The 23,779-nt window shown below is 47.5% G+C and overlaps 1 protein-coding gene across 16 annotated transcripts in view; it reads right to left on the bottom strand.

The window, feature by feature from the left end:
- Positions 1-595: 595 nt before the first annotated feature.
- Positions 596-23,779, bottom strand: part of LOC122541389 (ras/Rap GTPase-activating protein SynGAP-like) — a 1,066,559-nt gene continuing 1,043,375 nt past the window's right edge. For 6 of the 16 annotated variants that reach the window (XM_087979363.1, XM_087979369.1, XM_087979372.1 and 3 more), the window contains 5 exons: positions 23,105-23,200; positions 10,996-11,226; positions 9,606-9,628; positions 8,104-8,219; positions 599-1,698 (listed from right to left, as the gene is read on the bottom strand). In XM_087979363.1, the coding sequence (XP_087835489.1) occupies positions 1,154-1,698; positions 8,104-8,219; positions 9,606-9,628; positions 10,996-11,226; positions 23,105-23,200 (1,011 nt within the window). In that variant the 3' untranslated portion in view covers positions 599-1,153. Of the gene's footprint in view, positions 1,699-8,103; positions 8,220-9,605; positions 9,629-10,995; positions 11,227-15,875; positions 15,902-23,104; positions 23,201-23,779 lie in introns of those variants that run through there. The other 10 variants (XM_087979364.1, XM_087979362.1, XM_087979375.1 and 7 more) reach the window with 8 other exon arrangements.

The following is a 23,779-nucleotide window of genomic DNA, read 5'->3' as shown; positions in this document are numbered from 1 at the left end:
AAAACTCAAAACAGAATAATGTCAGGCTCCACCTCATTCATCACTAGAAGCGATCATTAATCACGGAACCGAAAGGAAAGCAGAAGTCCTTGACACTGGCCAGTCAGTTCGCTAGAAAGACCCTTTTACTTGCAAATGAAGTCTCTCGAGCGGATTTGCTCGGTCACATTGACTGCTTTAAATAAGTCATTATTGCTCCCTTTGTCAATCGCGCTCTGGAAGTGTTGACTTTCACCAACGTACCGTGGTGCGGTGCAAATTGGTTCAATATACACCCTCCTGCGCTCCAGCCCCCAAAATCCACGTTGTAGGGAGCTTATTTGTACCATTTTCCTCTCCCCCCAGCCTCCTCCCACTCCCACACACACTCCACAAAGTAAACCCAAGTCCCCTCCCCCCCCCCCCCCCACCGTACCCCAGCAATAGGTCTTAGATTCGGGGGGGGGGGGGGGGGAGGGGGGTGGGGGTGATCCACCCACGAAATACAGTTCACCTTTGACTGGGTGAAAAGTTGCCAGGTGTTGGACCCCGTTTGACTCCCCCCCCCCCCCCCCCGCCCCACACACACACACACACTCCTGGTACCTTATTGAATCCAGGGAGGGAGGCGAAGGAGCAGTGGGGATACCATGGGAGGTGGGCTCAGTGCAGAGGGAGAGGCAGGCAGGGAGGGAGGGAGGGAGGGAGGACTGAAACTTCCAGAGGGCGGGCTGGAAAAAGGGAGGGAGGCGCTGAGTGCAACAGTCGGTGGGAAGCCGGGCAGGCTGCTATGCGAATTCAGTCGAGGCTCGGACGATTGTCTCGGGAGCGAAACCAAAAACGGGAGTTGGATGGCTACCCAGGCATTGGGAATTTAAGAAAACAAGATTTAAAAGAATTCGGGGAAGAGGGGGCAATAAAAGAGGAGTCGGTCTGGGGTGGGGGGGGGGGAGATAAAGGGGGATTTTCCCAGTGGTTTGCAGAAGAGACGGAGGGGGAAAAAAAGGGGGAATCCTTGCACAGCACAGGATTGAGGTGTACAAAGTGGTGCAGGGAGGGAGGGAGGTGCAGAATAAGTTATAAAGGTCGCGGATGGTCCGGAAAGGGGGTGGTGGTGGGGGTGGGGGGGGGTACTTTTTTTGCCCCTTTCCCCTCCCCTTCAAGCAGGGTCTTCCTACAACCGGAGCACACAGAGGGTAAGGGGCTCGGCGTTCTTACCCCCGTCGCTCTCTCCGGGACTGAAGTACGGGAAGAGTTTCTCGTGGAAGGTGTCGGTGAAGGTGTAGATGACGGACATGTCGTCGGCGTTGTAGAAGGACACCTGCCCCTTCTCGTAGTCCAGGAAGACACCGATGGTGTGGGGCTTGGAGCGCAGCGACAGGAAGGAGGACGGTGTCGACAGCGCCTCGTACTCGTTGCCGTTCCGCAGCCAGATGGTCCAGAAGCCGTCCTCCGGCGACAGGATGATGTTGCCCTTGCGGTTGACCGACTCCTTGGCCAGGCCGACGTCCCACATGGTCTTGCTGCCGACCTCCACCTGCCAGTAGTGGCGGCCCGAGTCGAAGCCCTGGGCGGACAGCACGCTCACGCAGTCGTCGAAGCGCTCCGGGTTGTCGGGCAGCTCCTGCCAAGTGTCGCTGAGCCTCACACTCCGCAGGTCCTCGGAGATCAGCAGCTCCGGGTGCGCGGTGCTCGGCTCCAGGGTCAGCGCGGCCGGCACTGGGGGGGGGGGGGCAGGGACGGGATGTGAGGGGGGGTCAGGGGGACACAGGGACGGGATGTGGGGGGGGGGGGTCAGGGGTGGGGGGGGGTTCAGGGGGAAGGGGTGTGTGGGGAGTCAGGGGGAAGGGGTGTGTGGGGGGTTCAGGGGGAAATGGTGTGTGGGGGTTCGGGGAGCGGGTGTGGGAGGGTCAGGGGGAGGAGGGTCAGGGGGAAGGGGTGTGTGGGGGGGTCAGGGGGAGGGGGTGTGTGGAGGGTCAGGGGAAGGGGTGTGTGGGGGGGGCAGGGGGAGGGTGTGTGTGGGGGGGTCAGGGGGAGCGGGTGTGGGGGATTAGGAGAAGGGGCGTGTGGGGGGGTCAGGGGAGGGTGTGTGTGGGGGGGTCAGGGGGAGCGGGTGTGGGGGATTAGGGGAAGGGGTGTGTGGAGGGGGTCAGGGGAAGGGGTGTGTGGGGATGGTCAGGGGGAAGGGGGTGTGTGGGGGGTCAGGAGGAGGGGGTGTGTGGGGGGGTCAGGGGGAGGGGGTGTGGGTGTGTGTGGGGGGTCAAGGGGAAGGGGTGTGGCGGGGTCGGAGGGGGAAGGGGTGTGGGGTGTCAGGGGAAAGGGGTGTGGGGGGTCGGGGGGAAGGGGTGTGGGGGGTCAGGGGAATGGGGTGTGTGGGGGGTCAGGGGGAAGGGGTGTGGGGTGGTCGGGGAGAAGGGGTGTGGGGTGGACCGGGAGAAGGGGTGTGGGGGTGGGTCGGGGGAAGGGGTGAGGTGTCAGGGGGAAGGGGTGTGGGGTGGTCGGGGAGAAGGGGTGTGGTGTGTCATGGGGAAGGAGTGTGGGGAGGGTCGGGGTCAGGGGGAAGGGGTGTGGAGTGGAGGTGTCAGGGGGATAGGGTGTGGGTGTGGGTGTGGGTGTGGGTGGGGTTGTGGGAAGCGGTGTGGGGGGCAGGGAAAGGGGTGTGGGGTAAGGGGGTCGGGGGAAGGGATGTGGGGGAGGTCAGGTGGAAGGGGTGTGGGTGTTGGTGTGGGTGTGAGTGGGGTCAGGGGGAAGGGGTGTGGGGTGGGTGGTCAGGGGGAAGGGGTGTGAGGGGGATCAGGGGGAAGGGGTGGGGGGTGGGTGGTCAGGGGGAAGGGGTGTGAGGGGGATCGGGGGAAGGGGTGTGGGGTGGGTGGTCAGGGGGAAGGGGTGTGAGGGGGATCAGGGGGAAGGGGTATGAGGGGGATCAGGGGGAAGGGGTGTGGGGTGGGTGGTCAGGGGGAAGGGGTGTGAGGGGGATCAGGGGGAAGGGGTGTGGGGTGGGTGGTCAGGGGGAAGGGGTGTGAGGGGGATCAGGGGGAAGGGGTGTGGGGTGGGTGGTCAGGGGGAAGGGGTGTGAGGGGGATCGGGGGAAGGGGTGGGGGGAACACACAGACAGGAGTGAATCTCAGTGCCGCACCGGAACAGCTCCCAACACAAACCGCCCGGATCCCCCACTGTAAAAACGTTCTAACCCAGTCTGTTTTAGACCCACATGACCACTTTAACACAGCTTTCTAACCCAGTCTGTTTTAGACCCACATGACCACTTTAACACAGCTTTCTAATCCAGTCTGTTTTAGACCCACATGACCACTTTAACACAGCTTTCTAACCCAGTCTGTTTTAGACCCACATGACCACTTTAACACAGCTTTCTAACTCAGTCTGTTTTAGACCCACATGACCACTTTAACAAAGCTTTCTAACCCAGTCTGTTTTACACCAGCGTGTCCACTTTAACACAGCTTTCTAACCCAGTCTGTTTTAGACCCACATGTCCACTTTAACACAGCTTTCTAACCCAGTCTGTTTTAGCCCAGCATGTCCACTTTAACACAGCTTTCTAACCCAGTCTGTTTTAGACCCACATGTCCACTTTAACACAGCTTTCTAACCCAGTGTGTTTTAGACCCGCTGTCCACTTTAACACAACTTTCAAACCCAGTCTGTTTTAGACCCGCATGTCCACTTTAACACAACTTTCAAACCCAGTCTGTTTTAGACCCGCATGTCCACTTTAACACAACTTTCAAACCCAGTCTGTTTTAGACCCGCATGTCCACTTTAACACAGCTTTCAAACCCAGTCTGTTTTAGCCCAGCATGTCCATTTTAACACAACTTTCAAACCCAGTCTGTTTTAGACCCGCATGTCCACTTTAACACAGCTTTCTAACCCAGTCTGTTTTACACCAGCGTGTCCACTTTAACACAGCTTTCTAACCCAGTCAGTTTTAGACCCGCTGTCCACTTTAACACAGCTTTCTAACCCACTCTGTTTTAGACCCACATGACCAATTTTACACAGCTTTCTAACCCAGTCTGTTTTAGACCTGCGTGTCCACTTTAACACAGCTTTCTAACCCAGTCTGTTTTACACCTGCGTGTCCACTTTAACACAGCTTTCTAACCCAGTCCGCTTTAGACCAGCATGTCCACTTTAACACAGCTTTCTAACCCAGTCCGTTTTAGACCCGCGTGTCCACTTTAACACAGCTTTCTAACCCAGTCTGTTTTAGACCAGCGTGTCCACTTTAAAACAGCTTTCTAACCCAGTCCGTTTTAGACACGCGTGTCCACTTTAACACAGCTTTCTAACCCAGTCTGTTTTAGACCAGCGTGTCCACTTTAAAACAGATTTCTAACCCAGTCTGTTTTAGACACGCGTGTCCACTTTAACACAGCTTTCTAATCCAGTCTGTTTTAGACCAGCATGTCCACTTTAACACAGCTTTCTAACTCAGTCTGTTTTAGCCCAGCATGTCCATTTTAACACATCTTTCTAACCTAGTCAGTTTTAGACCAGCGTGTCCACTTTAACACAGCTTTCTAATCTAGTTTGTTTTAGACCCGTGTGTCCACTTTAACACATCTTTCTAACCCACTCTGTTTTAGACCCACATGACCACTTCTACACAGCTTTCTAACCCAGTCTGTTTTACACCTGCATATCCACTTTAACACAGCTTTCTAACCCAGTCTGTTTTAGACCAGCGTGTTCACTTTAACACAGCTTTCTAACCCAGTCTGTTTTAGACCAGCATGTCCACTTTAAAACAGCTTTCTAACCCAGTCTGTTTTAGACCAGCGTGTCCACTTTAAAACAGCTTTCTAACCCAGTCTGTTTTAGACACGCGTGTCCATTTTAACACATCTTTCTAACCTAGTCTGTTTTAGACCAGCGTGTCCACTTTAACACAGCTTTCTAACCTAGTTTGTTTTAGACCAGCGTGTCCACTTTAACACAGCTTTCTAACTCAGTCTGTTTTAGCCCAGCATGTCCATTTTAACACAGCTTTCTAAATTAGTCTGTTTTAGACCCGCGTGTCCACTTTAACACAGCTTTCTAACCCTGTCTGTTTTAGACCCGCTGTCCACTTCAACACAGCTTTCTAACCCAGTCTGTTTTAGACCCGCGTGTTCACTTTGACACAGCTTTCTAATCCAGTCTGTTTTAGACCCGCGTGTCCACTTTAACACAGCTTTCTAACCCAGTCTGTTTTAGACCCGCATGTTCACTTTGACACAGCTTTCTAATCCAGTCTGTTTTAGACCCGCGTGTCCACTCTAACCCAGTCTGTTTTAGACCCGCGTGTTCACTTTGACACAGCTTTCTAATCCAGTCTGTTTTAGACCCGCGTGTCCACTTTAACACAGCTTTCTAACCCAGTCTGTTTTAGACCCGCATGTTCACTTTGACACAGCTTTCTAATCCAGTCTGTTTTAGACCCGCGTGTCCACTTTAACACAGCTTTCTAACCCAGTCTGTTTTAGACCCGCGTGTTCACTTTGACACAGCTTTCTAATCCAGTCTGTTTTAGACCCGCGTGTCCACTTTAACACAGCTTTCTAACCCAGTCTGTTTTAGACCCGCGTGTTCACTTTGACACAGCTTTCTAATCCAGTCTGTTTTAGACCCGCGTGTCCACTTTAACACAGCTTTCTAACCCAGTCTGTTTTAGACCCGCGTGTTCACTTTGACACAGCTTTCTAATCCAGTCTGTTTTAGACCCGCGTGTCCACTTTAACACAGCTTTCTAACCCAGTCCGTTTTAGACACGCGTGTCCACTTTAACACAGCTTTCTAACCCAGTCTGTTTTAGACCCGCGTGTCCACTTTAACACAGCTTTCTAACCCAGTCTGGTTTAAAAAGCTCGTGCTTCCAAATAAAGCTGTTGAACTATAAGCTGGTGTTGTGTGATTTTTAACATTTTTATACCATGTCCACTCTAACGCAACTTTCTCACCCAGAATGGTCATTCTAAAAGATGAGGGACTTAACAAACAATCCAGTCTTTTTCAATATATAATTTCAGTTACATCACACTGTAAACTTTTGCTATAAATTCTGTGTCCCACAATCTTATACTCCACAACCACCTGATGAAGGAGAAGCGCTCCGAAAGCTAGTGCTTCCAAATAAACCTGTTAGGCTATAACCTGGTGTTGTATGATTTTTTAACTTTGTCCACCCCTGTCTAACAGCGGCATTTCCAAATAATGATATGCATGCCTTTGCTGTGATCTGCCTGTACTGGTTGCAAAACAAAACTTTTCGCTGTACTTAGGTACATGTGACAACAAGAAATAGAGTCATAGAGATGTACAGCATGGAAACAGAGTCTTTAGTCCAATCCATCCACGCCAATCAGATATCTCAACCCAATCTAGTCCCACCTGCCAGCACCCGGCCCATATCCTTCCAAACCCTTCCTATTCATATACTCAAACAAATGCTTCTTAAATGTTGCAATTGTACCAGCCTCCACCACATCCTCTGGCAGCGTATTCCATACATGTACCACCCTCTGCGTGAAAAAGTTGCCCCTTAGGTCTCTTTTATATCTTTCCCCTCTCACCCTAAACTTATGCCCTCTAGTTCTGGACTCCCCCACCCCAGGGAAAAGACTTTGTCTATTTATCCTATCCATGCCTCTCATAATTTTGTAAACCTCTATAAGGTCACCAAATCAAATATCTACAATATACACTGCAGAAATTCACCAAGATTCTTGCACACCACCTTCCAAACTCACAATCGCTACCATCTCGAAGAACAAGGGCAGCAGATAGATGGGAACACCACTCCCTACAAATTCCCCTCCAAGCCACTCACCATCCTGTTTTGGAAATATAATCGCCTTTCCTTCACTTGGGCAGTACATACTGAACAATCCCGAATGCACAATGGCTACACTGACGACCAAACTGAGATGATTATTCAAGCTTATAATGTGGCTCATTTAAACTTGCTAGATGTGATGTACCTTCAAAGGCAGGAATCTGTCCTCTGTAAACTAAAGGAGCGTGTTCAGGCCTTGCACTGAATTACTCCGGGAGCGTGGGAAGCCTTTAGGTTTTGTTTTGCTTTCTTGGCAATGCTTCCACCATCACAGTTGACTTGGCAACCAATAAGCTGTACAGTATAAATTGTTCTGGACTGTTTGAAATCTGGCATTCTTGCAGTTCCCTGATGAGGGAAAAGCTTAGGCAACCTGACTTACTTTTGTCAGTGATATTCAGGTTACACACTCACAAGTGGCAATTTGATGATTATTGTGTGGCTGTTCGGGGGATTTTCAATGCAAAAAGTGACATTTGTCTTTCCCACAGAAAGTACTGCGGGACATTCTGATGTAGCAAAACAGATCAGATTCCTAAGCAGTATAAACGCTGAGAGGATGGTTCCCCTCACTGGAGATTCTCAGACCAGAGGGGCACAGCCTCAGAATAGAGGGGCGCCAATTTCAGACAGAGGCTGAATTTCTTCTCTGGGAGAGTTGTGAGTCTTTGGGACTCCCTATTGCAGAGACAGCCCTTGTATATTTTTAAGGCTGAGACAGATTCTTGATTAGGGAAGGGATTCCTGATCTGTTGGGGAATCAAGGATTATGGGGAAAAATACAGGAATTGGAATGTGACGAATGTCAAACCAACAACGTTCCTATTGAATGGCAGATTAGGCTCAAGGGCCTGAATAGCCTACTCCTGTTCCTATCTCTTATGGTCTTAAAGCCAGGAAAGGTGTCTCATAAATGCCAGTCTTTCTGTCGTTTATTCTTTTTATTCAGCTCCCTTCTTGACTCCTACCTCACATTGGTTGCATGTTTCCAGAATCTTCCAGTTCTGTTGAAAAAGCCATTGAACTGGAGCTTTGGCTGTCTGCCTCTCTCTCTCTCCCACCCCTCCCCAGGGCTCTGCCCTCACCTTGTCGCTCCTTTCCAGGAAGGTCCTGTTTTCACTCTAGTTCCCCCATCGTGGCTTGGTTCGGTCGGCACCAGCAGACAGCCACTGCTGACAGCTATCATGTGGTCCCACCGACAGCCACTGCCGTCTGTCATTACAAGCGAGCAGAGAATGAAATAACCCACTCACCCCCCCAGTGGCAGGGAGGGAGTGTGTTACCTGGACTGATGACACTTAACATCCGCCTCCACACGATGAGCTGTAGGGGCCCGCCAAATTCACCAAGGAGCAGGTTGAGAGGAACCTCGGCTGGTTTCTTAAACTTCACGTAGGACCTTGGAAGGAACACAATTTCTTTTGTTTGTTTTTATTGGAGAATTTGAAGTTTTTCTCCTTCACTAAATTTCCACAAGAAAGATTGTTTGCAGCACACAGAGAGAGGGCAGGGGGTATGATCAGTAAACTCTCAGGTAAGACGAAAACTGGTGGTGTGAGTGAGGAGACAGTGAGGAGGAAAGCCTTAATGTGCAGGCGAATAGAGAGAGGCTGGGTGGTGGCAAATGGAATTTAGTCCTGACAAGTGTGAAGTGATGTATTCTGGGAGAACTAACAAAGCGAGGGACTGCACATTGAATGGGAGTACAGAGGATCAGAGGGCCCTTGGTGATGAAGAAAAGATATGGGATACTTGTCTTTGTTAATGAATACAAGAGCATGGAGGGAATGATGGAGCTGCAGATGCTGGAAATCAGAATCTAGATTAGAGTGGTGCTGGAAAAGCACAGCAAGTCAGGCAGCATCCGAGGAGCAGGAAAATCGACATATCGGGCAAAAACCCGTTAAGTTAGGCCACAGCTGGAGGACTGTGCGTATTTCTGGTCCCCACACCAAAGGAAGGTTGTGACTACCAGAGAGGGCGCATGGGAGATTCACCAGGATGTTGCCTGGGCTGGAGTGAGTCAGCTATGAAGAGAGATGAGACAGGCTGGGGTTGTTTACCTTCAAGCAGAGAAGGCGGGGGGGGGGGAAGCTGACTGAGACGTACAAAGTTATGTGGGACATGTACACGATGGATAGGGAGGAACTCTTCTCAAGTAGGGAGTCAGTAACAAAGGGGCACAGTTTGAAGGTAAGGAGCAGGAAGTTTAGAGGGTTGGAGGGGAAATAAAAGTCACCCAGAGGATTGTTGGTAGGTGGGACTCACTGTCTGAAATGGCAGTAGAGGCAGGAATCCTCAACACATTTAAGAAGTATTTAGATGAGCACTTGAAATGTTATACAAAGCAATCTAAGTGTTGGGAAATAAGATTACATTAGATGGACTGAAGGTCCTTTCTCTGTGGTCTAACAACATTACGACCCTATGAGGTTGACTACGCCCAGTCATCTCCAGTAGTCAGGCTGGTCTTAGGCAACACCACTGCACTGAGATAACTAAGTAAAGTCATGTGACTTTCAACATCCAGTCCCAGCTATAGACTCCATAGCCTGCTACAGACTCCATAGCCTGCTACAGACTCCCTTGCAATTTATTTCGTCAGCTCAGTGAGCCATTGTCTAATCGCCAGTGTTGTGTTCTTGGTCAGCACTGGCCCAGAGTGATGACGTTTGGGAACTCAATGAAAACACCCTAAACAGCACTCTCTCACAGTCAGATTGGGTGGCTAATGAAGTACTACAACATGATAAAACAAAGCAGCTCTTTGAGAAATGACACGTACCTTTCAATGAGAGATTTAACATCCTTCGGGTGGAAAGCAGAAGAAAGAATAAAGGAAAGTTAACCATTTAGTGTAGAGAAAATCACAGATACACTGGAAATCAGTCAAGATTGCAATCGTTATTGTATCAATCAGATGAATTACAAGCAGTATCCAAGCATTAGTAGATATCACTGAGGTTGGTCACAGCTTGTACACTTTTCAATGGACAACAATGAGATGGCACACTGGAAACTGTTGGTTCAAGTGTAAATGATTTAGTTGGGTGGCACGGTGTCTCTGGTTGATCAGGTTTTGTTGCATGGCAAAGACATTTAAACTGAAAACCTCAGGCTACCCTCCAGTGTAACATTAAGATATTGCTGCACTGGCAGAGATGGGAATTAAACTGCATTTCGATTTGCTCTCTAAAGTGATTAGATTAGATTACCTACAGTGTGGAAACAGGCCCTTCGGCCCAACCAGTCCACACCGACCCTTTGAAGAGTAACCCACCCAGACCCACCTCCCTCTGACTAATGCACCTAACACTATGGGCAATTTAGCATGGCCATGCTGGTGAATTTAGCATGGCCAATTCACCTGACCTGCACATCTTTGGACTGTGGGAGGAAACCGGAGCACCCGGAGGAAACCCACATAGACACGGGGAGAATGTGCAAACTCCGCACAGACAGTCACCCGAGGCTGGAATCGAACCTGAGACCCTGGTGCTGTGAGGAGTAGTGCTAACCTCTGAGCCACTGTGCCACCCACATAGATTTCCTATGGAACAAGTCCACACCGATTCTCCGAAGAGCAATCCACTCAGACCCACTCCCCTACATTTACCCCTGACTAATGTACCTAACACTATGGCCAATTCACCTGACCCGCACATCTTTGGACTGTGGCAGGAAACCGGAGCACATGGAGGAAACCCACGCAGACACGGGGAAAATGTGCAAACTCCACACAGACAGTTGCCTGAGGTGGGAATTGAACCCGGGTCCCTGGCGCTGTGAGGCAGCAGTGCTAACCACTGAGCAACCATGCCACCTCTGATTGTAAAAGGTTGTACGTTTCAATGAACAGCTGGAGAGATATTCTTGGTATCTTGGTGAATATTTAGTCCTCAGTCAATATAGGAGGGTGATTACACAGTGCTGTTAGTGGGTATTTACACAATGCTGTTGGGTGTGGCAGGAAGGGTGTTATTACACAATATTGATTGTGCTAGAATTCTGACCCAGGACTTTTGAAGGAGCTGTGATCTAGTTGCAGACCTGGATGAATTTGTATCTTTGAGGGGAATTTGGAATTACAGTGTTCCCCATAAGACCACCCATTCTGACTATCTGAAGTGGTAGACATTGCTGTCTGGGAAGACCCTGCCAACGGGGCTGTTTACCGCGAGGAAGGCCGTCTCCTGGACATTGAGCCTTTGCTGGATTTCCAGGATGGTGCATTCAATGGAAGCCCGCTTCTCAGTAATTCTTTGCAGGTTCTCCCTGAGCAGCCTGGTCAGCCTCTCCACGTCGTCTTTCAGCTTCCCTTTCATCAGTTCCTCTTCGTCGTTGAGGAATTGGTGCAACGTGGTGAACTCAGCCGCAATGTTCTGCTCCAGGCTCTCCGCCATTTTCTGTCAAAGGCCAAAGACCCAATTAGTTTGGAGAAAACTCCCACCTCAACCTCGGGGGAGTTCAACCTTCGGCGGACTGAAGAGGTCCTAGTTAATCCTCAAGATGGCGAGGAGAATCCCTCAGCGTTGCTGTAACTTACGTGGCTCAATCTCTACTGTCACACTACCATCAACTTACCACAAACAAATGGCCGACAGGGAACAGATGCTCCATTCCCTTTCCCCACCCCATATCTCTCACTCTCATTTCATAATATGGCTATGGCTTTCCATATTGACCAACCCCAAGTCTGGGAGGAATTGGGAGTGGGGGAAATTGGCGGCGGGGTATGGGATTATCCAACTGGAACAAATGATGGGGAATCTCCTCCGGGAGGAGTGTGGATCGCGGAGGGAGAAGCACTTATCTAATTTCCCTGTTCATGTGGTGGACCAAGGTCTATCCTGGCCAATCATCCCGGCTTTGGTTGCCATGTCGGTGGGAGGATGTTCAGGATCCCGTCAGGGAAAGTGGTCGATAAGTAGCTGCACTGTCGACGGCTTTTAACTCACCTTGGCTGACCAGGCAACTCGCACTGTCCCACCGCCTGCCATTGGTGGACTGGGAGGATCGATAGACCGGACTGTTTGACTGCATTATGACTGACCATCTGTGGCCATCCCGTCCTGAGGTGAGACTTGAACCTTGAGCTGGGGTTAGGCACTTGTGCCACCAGACCCACTGCAAGACATGAAGGTCATCCATTTGAGTGAAGACCTTATGGACTGCCACTAAATCATATCCCAGGATGTGGCATAACCTTGGGGAGAGGGGATTCATGGGGGAAAGTCACCCCCTGTCTTTGGTAGTATCGCAGTAGAGATTTGTCCACAGTGCAAGGGAGGCACGATCCATAGCCACCAAGGAAAAGAACCACTCTTCAGTCGCTTCAGGGTTAAACTAACTCTGCTGGTGGGAGTGAAGCAGTTGGACAAGTTGAGGAACTCTTTGGGGGTATTATATTTGTGTGGCGAATGAATCCACGTATCTGATCCCAGATCCGTCTCCACTGGACATCAAATGACATCTCAGTAGCCATGATTAACCTTTAATGTTTTGTCAGAGCCACCCATATATAATAGAAGAACGACACAGGGTCAGCAGAGAGGGGTTGCCTTTCATTTCACTCAAAGATGAGAGACAAGGGGCAGAAAGGGAGAGCGGGGGAAGAAATAGACAGAGGCATGGAAAGAGGATGGGAGGGAAGGGGACGAAGGAGAGTGAATAAAGGAGGAGAGATGGAAAAAGAGTCAGAGAGAGGGAGGGTAGAGTGAGGGATGTGCATGTCTGTGAGAGAGAGAGAGAGAGACAGGGAAGGGTAGAAGGGAATAGATGGTGAGACAGAGAGCAGAAAGAGAGAGTGGGGGAAGTAGAGAGAGGAAGGGTGATGGGGAGAGGTAGATAGAGAAGGGAAGTAAAAAGAGTGAAGAAAGGGAGCGAGATACTGGAGAAATGGAAAGGGGGGCAAACGAGAGTGAGGGGTGTGAGAGAGCGCGACAGGGAAAATGATGGGGATGGAGAAAGAGAGAGTGGGGAGGAAAGAAGAAGAGAGGGAAGGATAGAGAGAATACGAGAGAAAGAAGGGAGACACTGAGTGAAAGAGAGAGGCCTTGGATATCACTGTCAATCGCATGTCTCCCATCTGAGTTAAATAGAAGGTAGAATTCTGTCCCTGACTGTGTGTCGCCCTCTGTGTTGCCGAACCTAATGCAGTGACATGAATTCAGTGGATAGGCCATACATTTGAATGCTCTACAATTGTGAATGGCCACTATATCAAAGTGCACCGTGAAAAGACCAAACAGGCCAACCTTTTGGACATCAGCTCTTAGACTGTACAACACTCTACCTTGACACGAGTGAATATTAAAATTAAAGCTTACACAGGCATACTTTACAGTGAAAGCCACACACTTTAATATAGTAGCCATTAGTGATGTGCTAAGTGCTGAGGATGGTCTACAAGTTGATGATTAAACAGAAAATGTACTAAAGGTGATCAGAACAATTGCTCCTTCTACATCCGTTTCTTTTCTGTTTAATTGGTCAGACACCAGTAACATGGAACGACCTGATATTTATTCGTGTCTCGACTGATACCAAGAAGGATGCTGAGACAGTTGCTCAACGCCCACTAATATGGAATTTGACATCTGTTTGCTGTAAAATACACCGACTCGCTGGGGGGGGGGCAGAAGCAAGCCCTGTTGAGATGATTTGGCCTTTTGCCTTTTGCAAAGCATTTGGGGCAGTTCGGATTTTGTGAGACCCGATCAGAAATATTGAGACCGTTCAGAGCCAGCCCAATCTCGACTGCATTCAATTCTACCAATACTAACAAACCAATGTCAAGTACGGGGTACTCAAAATCAACTGCTCTCAATAAAATGAAGCCATAAGACTGTAAGCCATAGGAGCAGAATTTTGGCCAGTGAGTCTGCCCCAACACTCATGAATCATCGTAAAATCCTGACAGTGTGGAAGCATGCCATTCAGCCCATTGAGCCCACACCAATCCTCTGAAGATCATCCCCCCCCCTTCCCCCAGACCCACACCCCCTATCCCGGTCATGGCTAACCCACCTAGCCTGTGTGTCCCTGGACACTATGGGCAATTTAGCACATCATGGCTGACATGTTTCTCGACCCCATCCTCTTGCCTTCTCTCCATAAACTTTGATCCTCCTACTGATCAAGGGCTATCTTTGTCATAAATACTCTCAATGTCTTGGCCTCCAAAGCCATTGGCAGCAATGAGTTCCACAAGTCCACCACCCTCTGGTTGATGAAATTCCTCTTCGGTTCTAAAGGGCTGTCCCTTCACTCTGAGATTGTTCCCTCGGGTCCTAGTCTCTCCTACTGGTGGAAACATCTTCCCCATGTCCACTCTATCCAAGCCTCTAAGTTTCAATGAAGCCAGCCCAAACCAAGGTATATCAAGTCAAGTCACTGCTAGTCAATCAACATCCACACAATTCCAACCGGGGTAGCCTTTAAAAGGTGAAGTCCAGTAGAATATCACAGGGGATTGTTTTAGTTTCATTTACTGTTGGAACCATAGGGTCCCTACAGTGTGGAAAGAAGCCATTTGGCCCATCAGATTTGCACTAACCCCCCCCCCCCCCACCAAAAGAGTGACTCACCCAGATCCCAACAACCCCACATTTTCAATGGCCAAGCCACCGAGCCTACACATCCCTGGACACTTGGGCAATTTAGCATGGCCAATCCACCTCGCCTATGGGAGGAAACTGGAGCATCAGAGGAAACCCACGCAGATACGGAGAATGTGCAAACTTCACACCGACATTATGAAGGGTGGAATCGAACCCATGCTATGAGGCAGCATTGCTAACCACTGAGCCACCATGACACTCGTCCTGTAGAAAGATGCGAAATGTGAGTTTTACACATCACCCATGACTGTTTTAAAATCGAACAGGTGAGAATTCGAACGGCATCTTGTTTTGGCTGGGTCTGTGAGTGATGTGTCAAGACCCACAGTGCACTGCTACTCCAAGACTCAAAGATCTCCCTCTCCCCATCCCACCCCTCTCCCAGAAATGCTGCTTTTATTTCACCATCATGATGATCTTATACTTCCAAGGAATTCCTGTTGCCCCTGCACAAACTTTACCTCGTGCTCATTCAAGATGTACTGCAGCAAAAATGGCATAGTCGGTTCTCGTGATCAATCAAGTGTAGATTCTGATCACTTTCCTTTGAAATTTGTTCAAAGCACATCCCCTTCCACTGAAAACTGATCCAAACATGACCGATCCCACAGGGAAACCTGACCAAAACCATCCGCTCTCACAGAAACCTGTAGAAAACTGGTCTGATCCCATAGGGATACCTGTTCAAACCGGTCTGATCCTCTGGGGAGACCTGTTCAGACTGGTCCAATCTCACAGAAACATGTTCAAACCCATCCAATCCCAAAGGCAAACCTGTGCAAACCTGTTCAAACCAATCTAATCCCATGGGTAAACCTGTTCAAACTGGTCCAATCCCTATTTAACTTGATGTGGAAGGAACAGCAGTCCGAAAGCTAGTGCTTCCAAATAAACCTGTTGGACTATAGCCTGGCGTTGTGTGATTTTTAACTCTATTTAATTTGATCACACCCAGAAAAAAACCCATTCAATCCGGACCAATCCCATCGGAAATGTGTTCAAACCCAGACATTCAAGCCAGTGAGACTTGGAAGTGAACATACTGGTCCTAACAGAGGTTTACAAGACCGGTTGGACTAGTATATCTCATTCACCAAGTTTAGTGGGTTTTTCTTTTGGGATCTGATCCAGCATCATTGAAGAAACATGTTGAAAGCAGATTACTTCTAAAGAAAATCCGGGTCCAGTAGAGACACTCCTCTACATTCCCCACGTCATCGATTCCATTGAAGGGAGCCCTTGGTATCAGGGAGAAAGACTTCAACAAATAAGAGATTGGAGCTGCCCCATCAGTCTGACTCTGATGTGCGTCTGAGGAAAGGGCTCATGCAAGTGTGTATGGGGACATGATGAAGAACTAGCTCATGTGTCTGAAATATTGTGGGATACATATAGACCGACTACATTGGATATTCTCTATATCGTCCACTTACACAGGTATCCATGCTGAGGGTGCAGGCTGAAAAGTGAAAGTTTTACTTATATTCAAGCTTATTAAACCATATGAGACAATATGCTTGAGAGGAACTTCAGAAACATGGCTGCACACTGTCAAACATAGCTTGCTCACACACACACGTACAGATTCTCAAGTTGTGTACGCATCATCTTGCTCATAATCTACATTTTTTTCTGCATATTTCAGGCACACTGTTAAAAGAATACAGGTAAGTGTGCGCTCCTATGTGCACACTCTCACACACATCCATATACACATTCTAACACAATCACATATGCTCACACACTCATGTGTGCATTATATTCGTGGGTCTACTCACTTGCGCATGCCTTACACACAGACAGACAGACACAGGCACACACACACAGACCACACTCGCAAACACATGAATGGCTCATATTTTACTTCACCCACCCAATTGGAAACTTCGATGTAAAATGAGCCTTTTAAGGAGCTGGGGGAAGTGGTGCTTTGGTGGTAATGTTGTCAGACCAGGGATGAAGAATCCTGCTATTCTGAGGATGTAGGTTTACCACCGCAGAAGGTGCAGTTTGGAAATATTTCACACAATTAACTTTAAGAAAGATAATTTAAAAGTCCGAATTAGAGCTAGTCTAATGGTGACCATGCATTGATTGTGAGTAAGCCACCATCTGGTTCACTAATGTCCTTTAGGGAAGGAAATCTGCCGTCCTTACCCAGTCTGGACAACATTTGAGTCCAGACTCAGAACAACTTGGATGACTCTTAACTGCCCTCCAAAGTGGCTTAGGAGGTCGCTCAGTTCAAGAGCAATGAGAGAGATGGGCATGGCCCAACCAACGATGACTGCATCTTATGAATAGATTTTTTTAAAAAACATTTGCTGTCACAAACCATGTAATGCTCCCAATCACTGAAATTGGTAGAAATGAAGAAAAGGATCTGAGATTCTGCTATGATGCAATGGTCTCAAAATCTCCGTGGGGGCTCCGACATGTTCTTGGGGGAGGCAGAAGTTTGCCTCATTCTTCAAATGTTCTTGACATCCTGGAGAAATGGCCGAAGAGGTCCAGCAACCCTTGAGTTTGTGGGCAGTCAACACATGTGCGTGCCAGAGTGTTTAACAAAAGATCAGACTCTTCCCACGTAACATTCACCACTCCCACCTCCCCTCCCATGATGAGAACTCTACAGCACTACCTACCTATCAACAAATGGGTGCCATCACTGTCAAAATGAAGATGATGGGATCAGTCTCTGAGCCAGGAGAATGAGCTCTCTTGCTTCAGTTGGTGCTAGGTGTGCTTTTGGTATCTCCATGAAATGACACTTGTCTTAGAGTCACAGACGTACAGCATGGAATCAGACCCTTCGGTCCAACTCGTCCATGCCGATTAGATATCACAACCCAATCTGGTCCCATTTGCTAGCACTTGACCCATTTCCCTCTAAATCCTTCCTATTCATATACCAATCCAGATGCCTTTTAAATGTTGCAATTACACCAGCCTGTATCACTTCCTCTGGCAGCTCATTCCATACATGCACCACTCTCTGCGTGAAAACGTTGGCTCTTAGGTCCCTTTTATACCTTTCCCCTCTCACCCTAAACCTATGCCCTCTAGTTCTGGACTGCCCAACCCCAGGGAAAAGATTTTGTCTATTTATCCTATCCATGCCCCTCATGATTTCATAAACCTCTATAAGGTCACCCCTCAGCCTCCAACGTCCCAGGGAAAACAACCCCAGCCTATTTAGCCTCTCCCTGTAACTCAAACCCTCCAACCCTGGCAACATCCTTGTAAATCTTTTCTTAACTCTTCAAATTTCACAACATCCTTCCGATAGGAGGGAGACCAGATTGCATGCAATATTGCAAAAGTGGCCTAACCAATGTCCTGTACAGTCGCAGCATCACCTCCTAACTCCAATACTCAATACTCTGACCAATAAAGGAAAGCATACCAAACTCCTCCTTCACTATCCTATCTACCTGTGACTCCACTTTCAAGGAGCTATGAACCTGCACTCCAAGGTCTCTTTGTTCAGCAACACTCCCTAGGACCTTACCATTAAGTGTATAAGTCCTGCTACGATTTGCTTTCCCAAAATGCAGCACCTCGCATTTATCTGAATTAAACTCCATCTGCCATTCCTCAGCCCATTGGCCCATCTGATCAATGTCCCGTTGTACTCTGAGGTAATCTTCTTCGCTGTCCACTAAGACTCCAATTTTGGTGTCATCTGCAAACTTACTAACTATACCTCCTATGTTCATATCCAAATAATTTACATAAATGACAAAAAGTAGTGGACCCAGCACCAATCCTCATCGTACTCCACTGGTCACAGGCCTCCAGTCTGAAAAGCAACCCTCCATGACCACTCTCTGTCTTCTACCTTTGAGCCAGTTCTGTATCCAAATGGTTAGTTCTCCCTGTATTCCATGAGATCTAACCTTACTAACCAGTCTCCTATGGGGAACCTTGTCGAACGCCTTACTGAAGTCCATATAGATCACATCTACCGCTCTGCCCTCATCAATCCTCTTTGTTACTTCTTCAAAAACTCAGTCAAGTTTGTGAGACATGATTTCTCACGCAGAAAAGCCATTATCCCTAATCAGTCCTTGCCTTTCCAAATATATGTACATCCTGTCCCTCAGGATTCCCTCCAACAACTTGCCCACCATGACATCAGGCTCACTGGTCTATAGTTCCCTGGCTTGTCCTTCCCACCTTTCTTAAATAGTGGTACCATATTAGCCAACCTCCAGTCTTCCAGTACCTCACCTGTGACTATTGGAGATACAAATATCTAAATAAGGGGCTCAGCAATCACTTCCCTAGCTTCCCACAGAGTTTTAGGGTACACTTGATCAGATCTGAGGGATTTACCCACTTTTATGCATTTCAAGATATCCAGCACTTCCTCCTCTGTAATGTGGACATTTCTCAAGATGTCACAATCTGTTTCCACACATTCTATATCTTCCATGTCCTTCTCCACATAAATACTGCTGCAAAATTCATCGTTTAGTATTTCCCCATCTCCTGTGGCTCTACACAAAGGCTGCCTTGCTGATCTTTGAGGGGCCCTATTCTCACCCTAGTTCCCCTTTTGTCCTTAAAAACCCTTTGGATTCTCCTTAACTCTATTTGCCAAAGCTACCTCATGCCCCCTTTTTCCCCTCCTGATTTCCCTCATAAGTATACGCCTACTGCCTTTATACCCTTCTAATGATCCTCTCAATCTCTCCAGTCTATACCTGACATATGCTTCCTTGTTTTTCTTAACCAAAACCTCAATTTCTTTAGTCATCGACCATTCCCTATACCTACCAGCCTTTCCTTTCACCCTGACAGAATTTTACTTTCTCTGGACTCTGAAGGCTTCCCATTTTCTAGCCGTCCATTTACCTGCAAACATCTGCGCTCAATCAGCTTTTGAAATTCTTGCCTTCCTCCACTTTAGAACTTCAACTTTTAGATCTGGTCTATCCTTTTCCATCATTATTTTAAAACCAATAGAATTATGGTCGCTGGCCCCAAAGTGCTCCCCTAGTTGTTGCTTTAATCCTGTATGGGAGTAGCCCTCACTGCCATACCCAGAATTTATTGCTCATTCCTCATTTCCCTTGAATCAAATGGCTTGCTAGACCATTTCCAGAGGGCAGTTAAGACTCAACTATATCGTTTTGATTCTGGAGTCGCATGTGGGTCAGACTGAGTACGGATGGCAGATTTCCTTCCCCGAAGCCAAACTGGTGGATTTTTGCAACAACCCAATAATAGTCACCATGACTGAGATGAGCTGTCATTTTCAAATCTACTACAGTGGTGGTAGGCTTTGAACCCAGTGTCCCAGATAATTATCCCGATGTGCTTTGATTATTAATTGAGTGACATTACCACTCCACCACCATCTTCCCCCAAGGTTGGCACTGAACATTTCAAGTCCATTGGAGATTTCATCATGTGACCTTTGCCCTTAAACCATGCTGACCTCCTCCTCCCCAATGTCACAATTTCGCCCCCCCCAGCCCCATCATCCACCCCTGTTATTGGTTCATCCTCCAGACGCATTGTCTTCCCAGCCAATCAGAAAGTCTCTTTGACCACCACTCAGAGTGTCATTGAATATTCTGTCAGTGGCCACCTTTTCAGCCTATCACCAATACTTTGAATGATCAAGAGGTGAAAAGAACTTCAAAGACAAGTAACGAAACTCCTTTCTCCATTCCTCAATGATGTTTTCCCCCATGGGTTTACACCCAGGGACTACTGAATGCAAGTGATGAATATTGAGGACAGAAGGATAAGAAAGGAGGGTGTGGAATTAGTTTTCCAGGCCGGTGATGTGCCCTCAATGACCAAAGATAATATATTCTCCACGGTGACACTTCTACCAATCAGAGTCCACTTGACAACCAATCAGCACTCTCCTGTCACGCAACATAAATGTTGCTTTCCTCTTGAAGTGGTATTCTTGCAAACTGTCCTGATGTGAGCAAGACAGAAATCTTCTACAAAATATATTTTTCTTCAGCTACACTCAAGTTTTGTTCCATCAAATGACTAACAGGCACCCTTTTGTTATTTCAACGTTGGAAGGCAGGCCTATTAGGAACAACTGAGCGTTGGAGTGTGCTGTTCGGGGAGATGCTGGGCATACAATCATCTTCTAACCTCAGGCAGCGTGCCAGGGATACCCGTGGAAGATGAGGCATGTTCCTCCCATAAGACCACACACTGGTCAACAAGAGGGCACACATGAACAAATATGACACTCCAATGGAGCAGCAGATGTAACCAGTGAGTGGTTCAGCTGATCCCAGTCAAACTGCAGCGATCCTAGTGAGATCAATCGCTGCCCCCTCCCACCTCATCTCTGCCATCTTCCAACTAAAATGGAGTTGGCAATGGTGGGCAGGCATCGGGGCTGCGTCAGGGAAGGAAATAGAATATTGCAAAGGGAGTGTCGCATAAAAACAGGGATGACTCTGTCTCAACAGCTCTCTGTGACAAGGAGTTCCAAAGACTCAGAACTCTCCAAGAGAAGAGGGGTCTGGATAGAGTTAATGGTAGTTGTCTTTTCCCTGGGATGGGGGATTTCAAGAGTAGGGGGAGCAAGTTTAAGGTGAGAAATTTTAAAAAATACACGAGGGGCAATTTTTTTTTTAAACACAGAGGGTGGCTCGCATATGGAATAAACTTCCTGAGGATGTGGGTACAATTGTGTTTCAAAGATATTTGCATTAGTACATGAGTAGGAAAGGTTTGGAAGGATATGACAGGAACAGACAGGTGGGACTAGTTTAGTTTGGGATTATGTTCGGCATGGACTGGTCGGTCTGTGTCCGTGCTGTATAACTCTCTGACTTTATCTTAAGCAGGCGCCCCTTTATTGTGACTATATTCCCTCAGGTCCTGGACTCTCCCATGAGGGGAAACGTCCTCTCAGCATTTATCCTGTCGAGCCCCTGAAGAATCCTATATGTTTTAATGAGGTCACCTCTCATTCTTCTAAACTGCCTGTAGTCCCCTGTTGTTTAACCTTTGTTGGACTTTATAAAGCTGCAGTGCTTGGCACTTATTTATAGTTGGCTCTATTGTAAGTGCAAACTGGCTTCTTGCAAATTTATTCTTAGGAGATGGTGTTCATTGGAAAGGTCAGCATCTAAAGTCCACCCTTAGTTGCCCTGTGTGATTGGCTATCTTTTTCAACCAGAGTTTGGTATGACTGATACGTCTGTTAAGCTGCAAATGAATGAATTGTAATAGTCTGGGACACTAGACTGGGGTGACCTACAGACCCAGATAATGAACATTTCTCTCCCCAAAGAATATTCATGAACAAGGTATGTTTTTACGATAAAACAATGGCTCTAAGCAACCATTACAGATTACTTTTTAAAATTCTTAAGCAGTCACTGTAGGATGTGAACTTTTGTTGACTTAATTTCAATTCCGCATCTTAGGGTTACTTGTTAAACAATATAATCACGACAGCACCATGGTCACCCCGCCATGTACAACCTAGTTGAAACTTGTATTGCATGCTTTCACCTGGTTGTATCCATCTTCCTCTGGCTTAGCTGGGTTAGTATTACTGTTGTGGGTATTTTGGAAGTCTGCGGGTTCAAATCCCACTCGAGGACTTTGGTTAAAACAATAAGGTTGGTAGCAGCATATTACTATCTTTCTGGTGGTACATTTAACTGAGGCTCTCTCTGGGGGGGTCAAAACGACCCCAGTGGCACTATTTCAAAGAGGAGGGAGCTAACGCTGGCCAATGTTCATCATTCAATCAACATGTCAAAAAGACCGGCTATCTGATCCCTATCTCAACATTGTTTGTGGGAACATGGTGTGCAGTAACTGGCAGCCATTTTTCCCACACTACGACTCAAAAATGGCTTTGGGGGTATCACATGAGAAGCCAACTTTAGCCAGAGTCAGTATTAAACTCTCAGAGCACCAGGCTGCCTGCGAGTGATGAGGTTTTATTCCTATGATCTGTATGCGTCTGATTCTTTCCCTCACCAGGTCTGTCTCAGTAGAACAATCTGACCTTGGGTTTCTTAAGAAAGTGGACACCTCCTGCATTCCTCTTGCACCTCCTCACTCTCACCACTACATGCTGACTCTATGACGAAGTGTTGATGGACCTGCAGAGTTAATATTCCTCAGAACATTGGGGTTCTTTCCTTCAAGAAAGGAAAAGATTGAAGGGGACCTATTTGACATCTTTAAGATCCTGAAGAGGCTGGATTGGGTTGATGAGGAGATGGATCCTCCTCTTGTAGGTTGCCGAGAACCAGGAGATCAACTGAAATAGTCACAGTCAATTCCAGGAGGGAATTTCTTTCATCTGGAAGTATGCAATGATTAATCTGACCAGCATAGATACATTTAAATGGGAAACCAGTAGGTGAAGGAAGAGAGAATAGAAGAAAATACAATCAGCGGTTAGGATGGTGATGAGAGGGGGGTCATATTGAGCATGGGCCAATGCTGTGCGTTTCTCTACAATGCATCTTATCTGACTCTACTTTTGTACCAATTGAGATTCAACTGCGGAATGGGCACAATCGAGTTCACTGTTGCCTACCAGTCTTTAGTAAGTGATTGCCATTCTCTTGTGTGGCCTTTACTGGTTAGAGTTGAGGAGCTCCAGGTCCAAGTGTTCACGGGTGAGGATCATTTTGTAGAACCTTACCTTGAGCTGGATCATATTTGTTTCTTCTTCATTCTGGCTCCGAAAGACCTCCTCCATTTGTTGTTGCAGGAAACTTAGTGACTTTTCAAGCTTATCCTGAAAGGAAAAACTTATAACTAATTGACATTCACATAAACTCCCAGTGTTTATCAGGGTGAACAACATATGCAAGAAATCCAGTGAATGACAGAATACATTTCTACTTATAGCACACCCCAATGCCATACTCCCTGCTCATGTGCAGGACAGTAACTTTCCAAGTTCACACTAACAACAGGAAATCACAACTCTTCCACAGATGACATATTTCTAATAGGTGCTGGCAGTGAGAAAGATTCCTGTCACTGGCATGTGCCTGAATAGTTGACCCCTATCTTGTGAAAACAAATCCTGTCTCAGGTCAGGTCTGCATTAGGCACAGAGTGAAACCTCTCAAGTATATCATGCCCTGGGGATGAATGAATCCTTCCTTATGAGGACCATACTGTAGCATGACTCTTAATGAGGTCTCCCCAAGGCTGTGCAATTGCAACAAGACTTCCCTATTATTATAATCAATGCTTCTTGCAACAAAAGAAGGTCTTCTTACACTCCATGACAATGGTGACTTTATCTTTTCACTCAATCTGTACATAGATGCTAACTTATCATGGTTAGGTACAAGGACTGTCTCCA

The sequence above is a fragment of the Chiloscyllium plagiosum genome, unplaced genomic scaffold (genome assembly GCF_037043375.1).
Source record: "Chiloscyllium plagiosum isolate Xiang-an unplaced genomic scaffold, Cpla_swu_hap1 HiC_scaffold_35, whole genome shotgun sequence".
In the NCBI taxonomy this organism is placed as follows: Eukaryota; Metazoa; Chordata; class Chondrichthyes; order Orectolobiformes; family Hemiscylliidae; genus Chiloscyllium; species Chiloscyllium plagiosum.
This window is presented reverse-complemented; position numbering and strand designations above follow the sequence as displayed.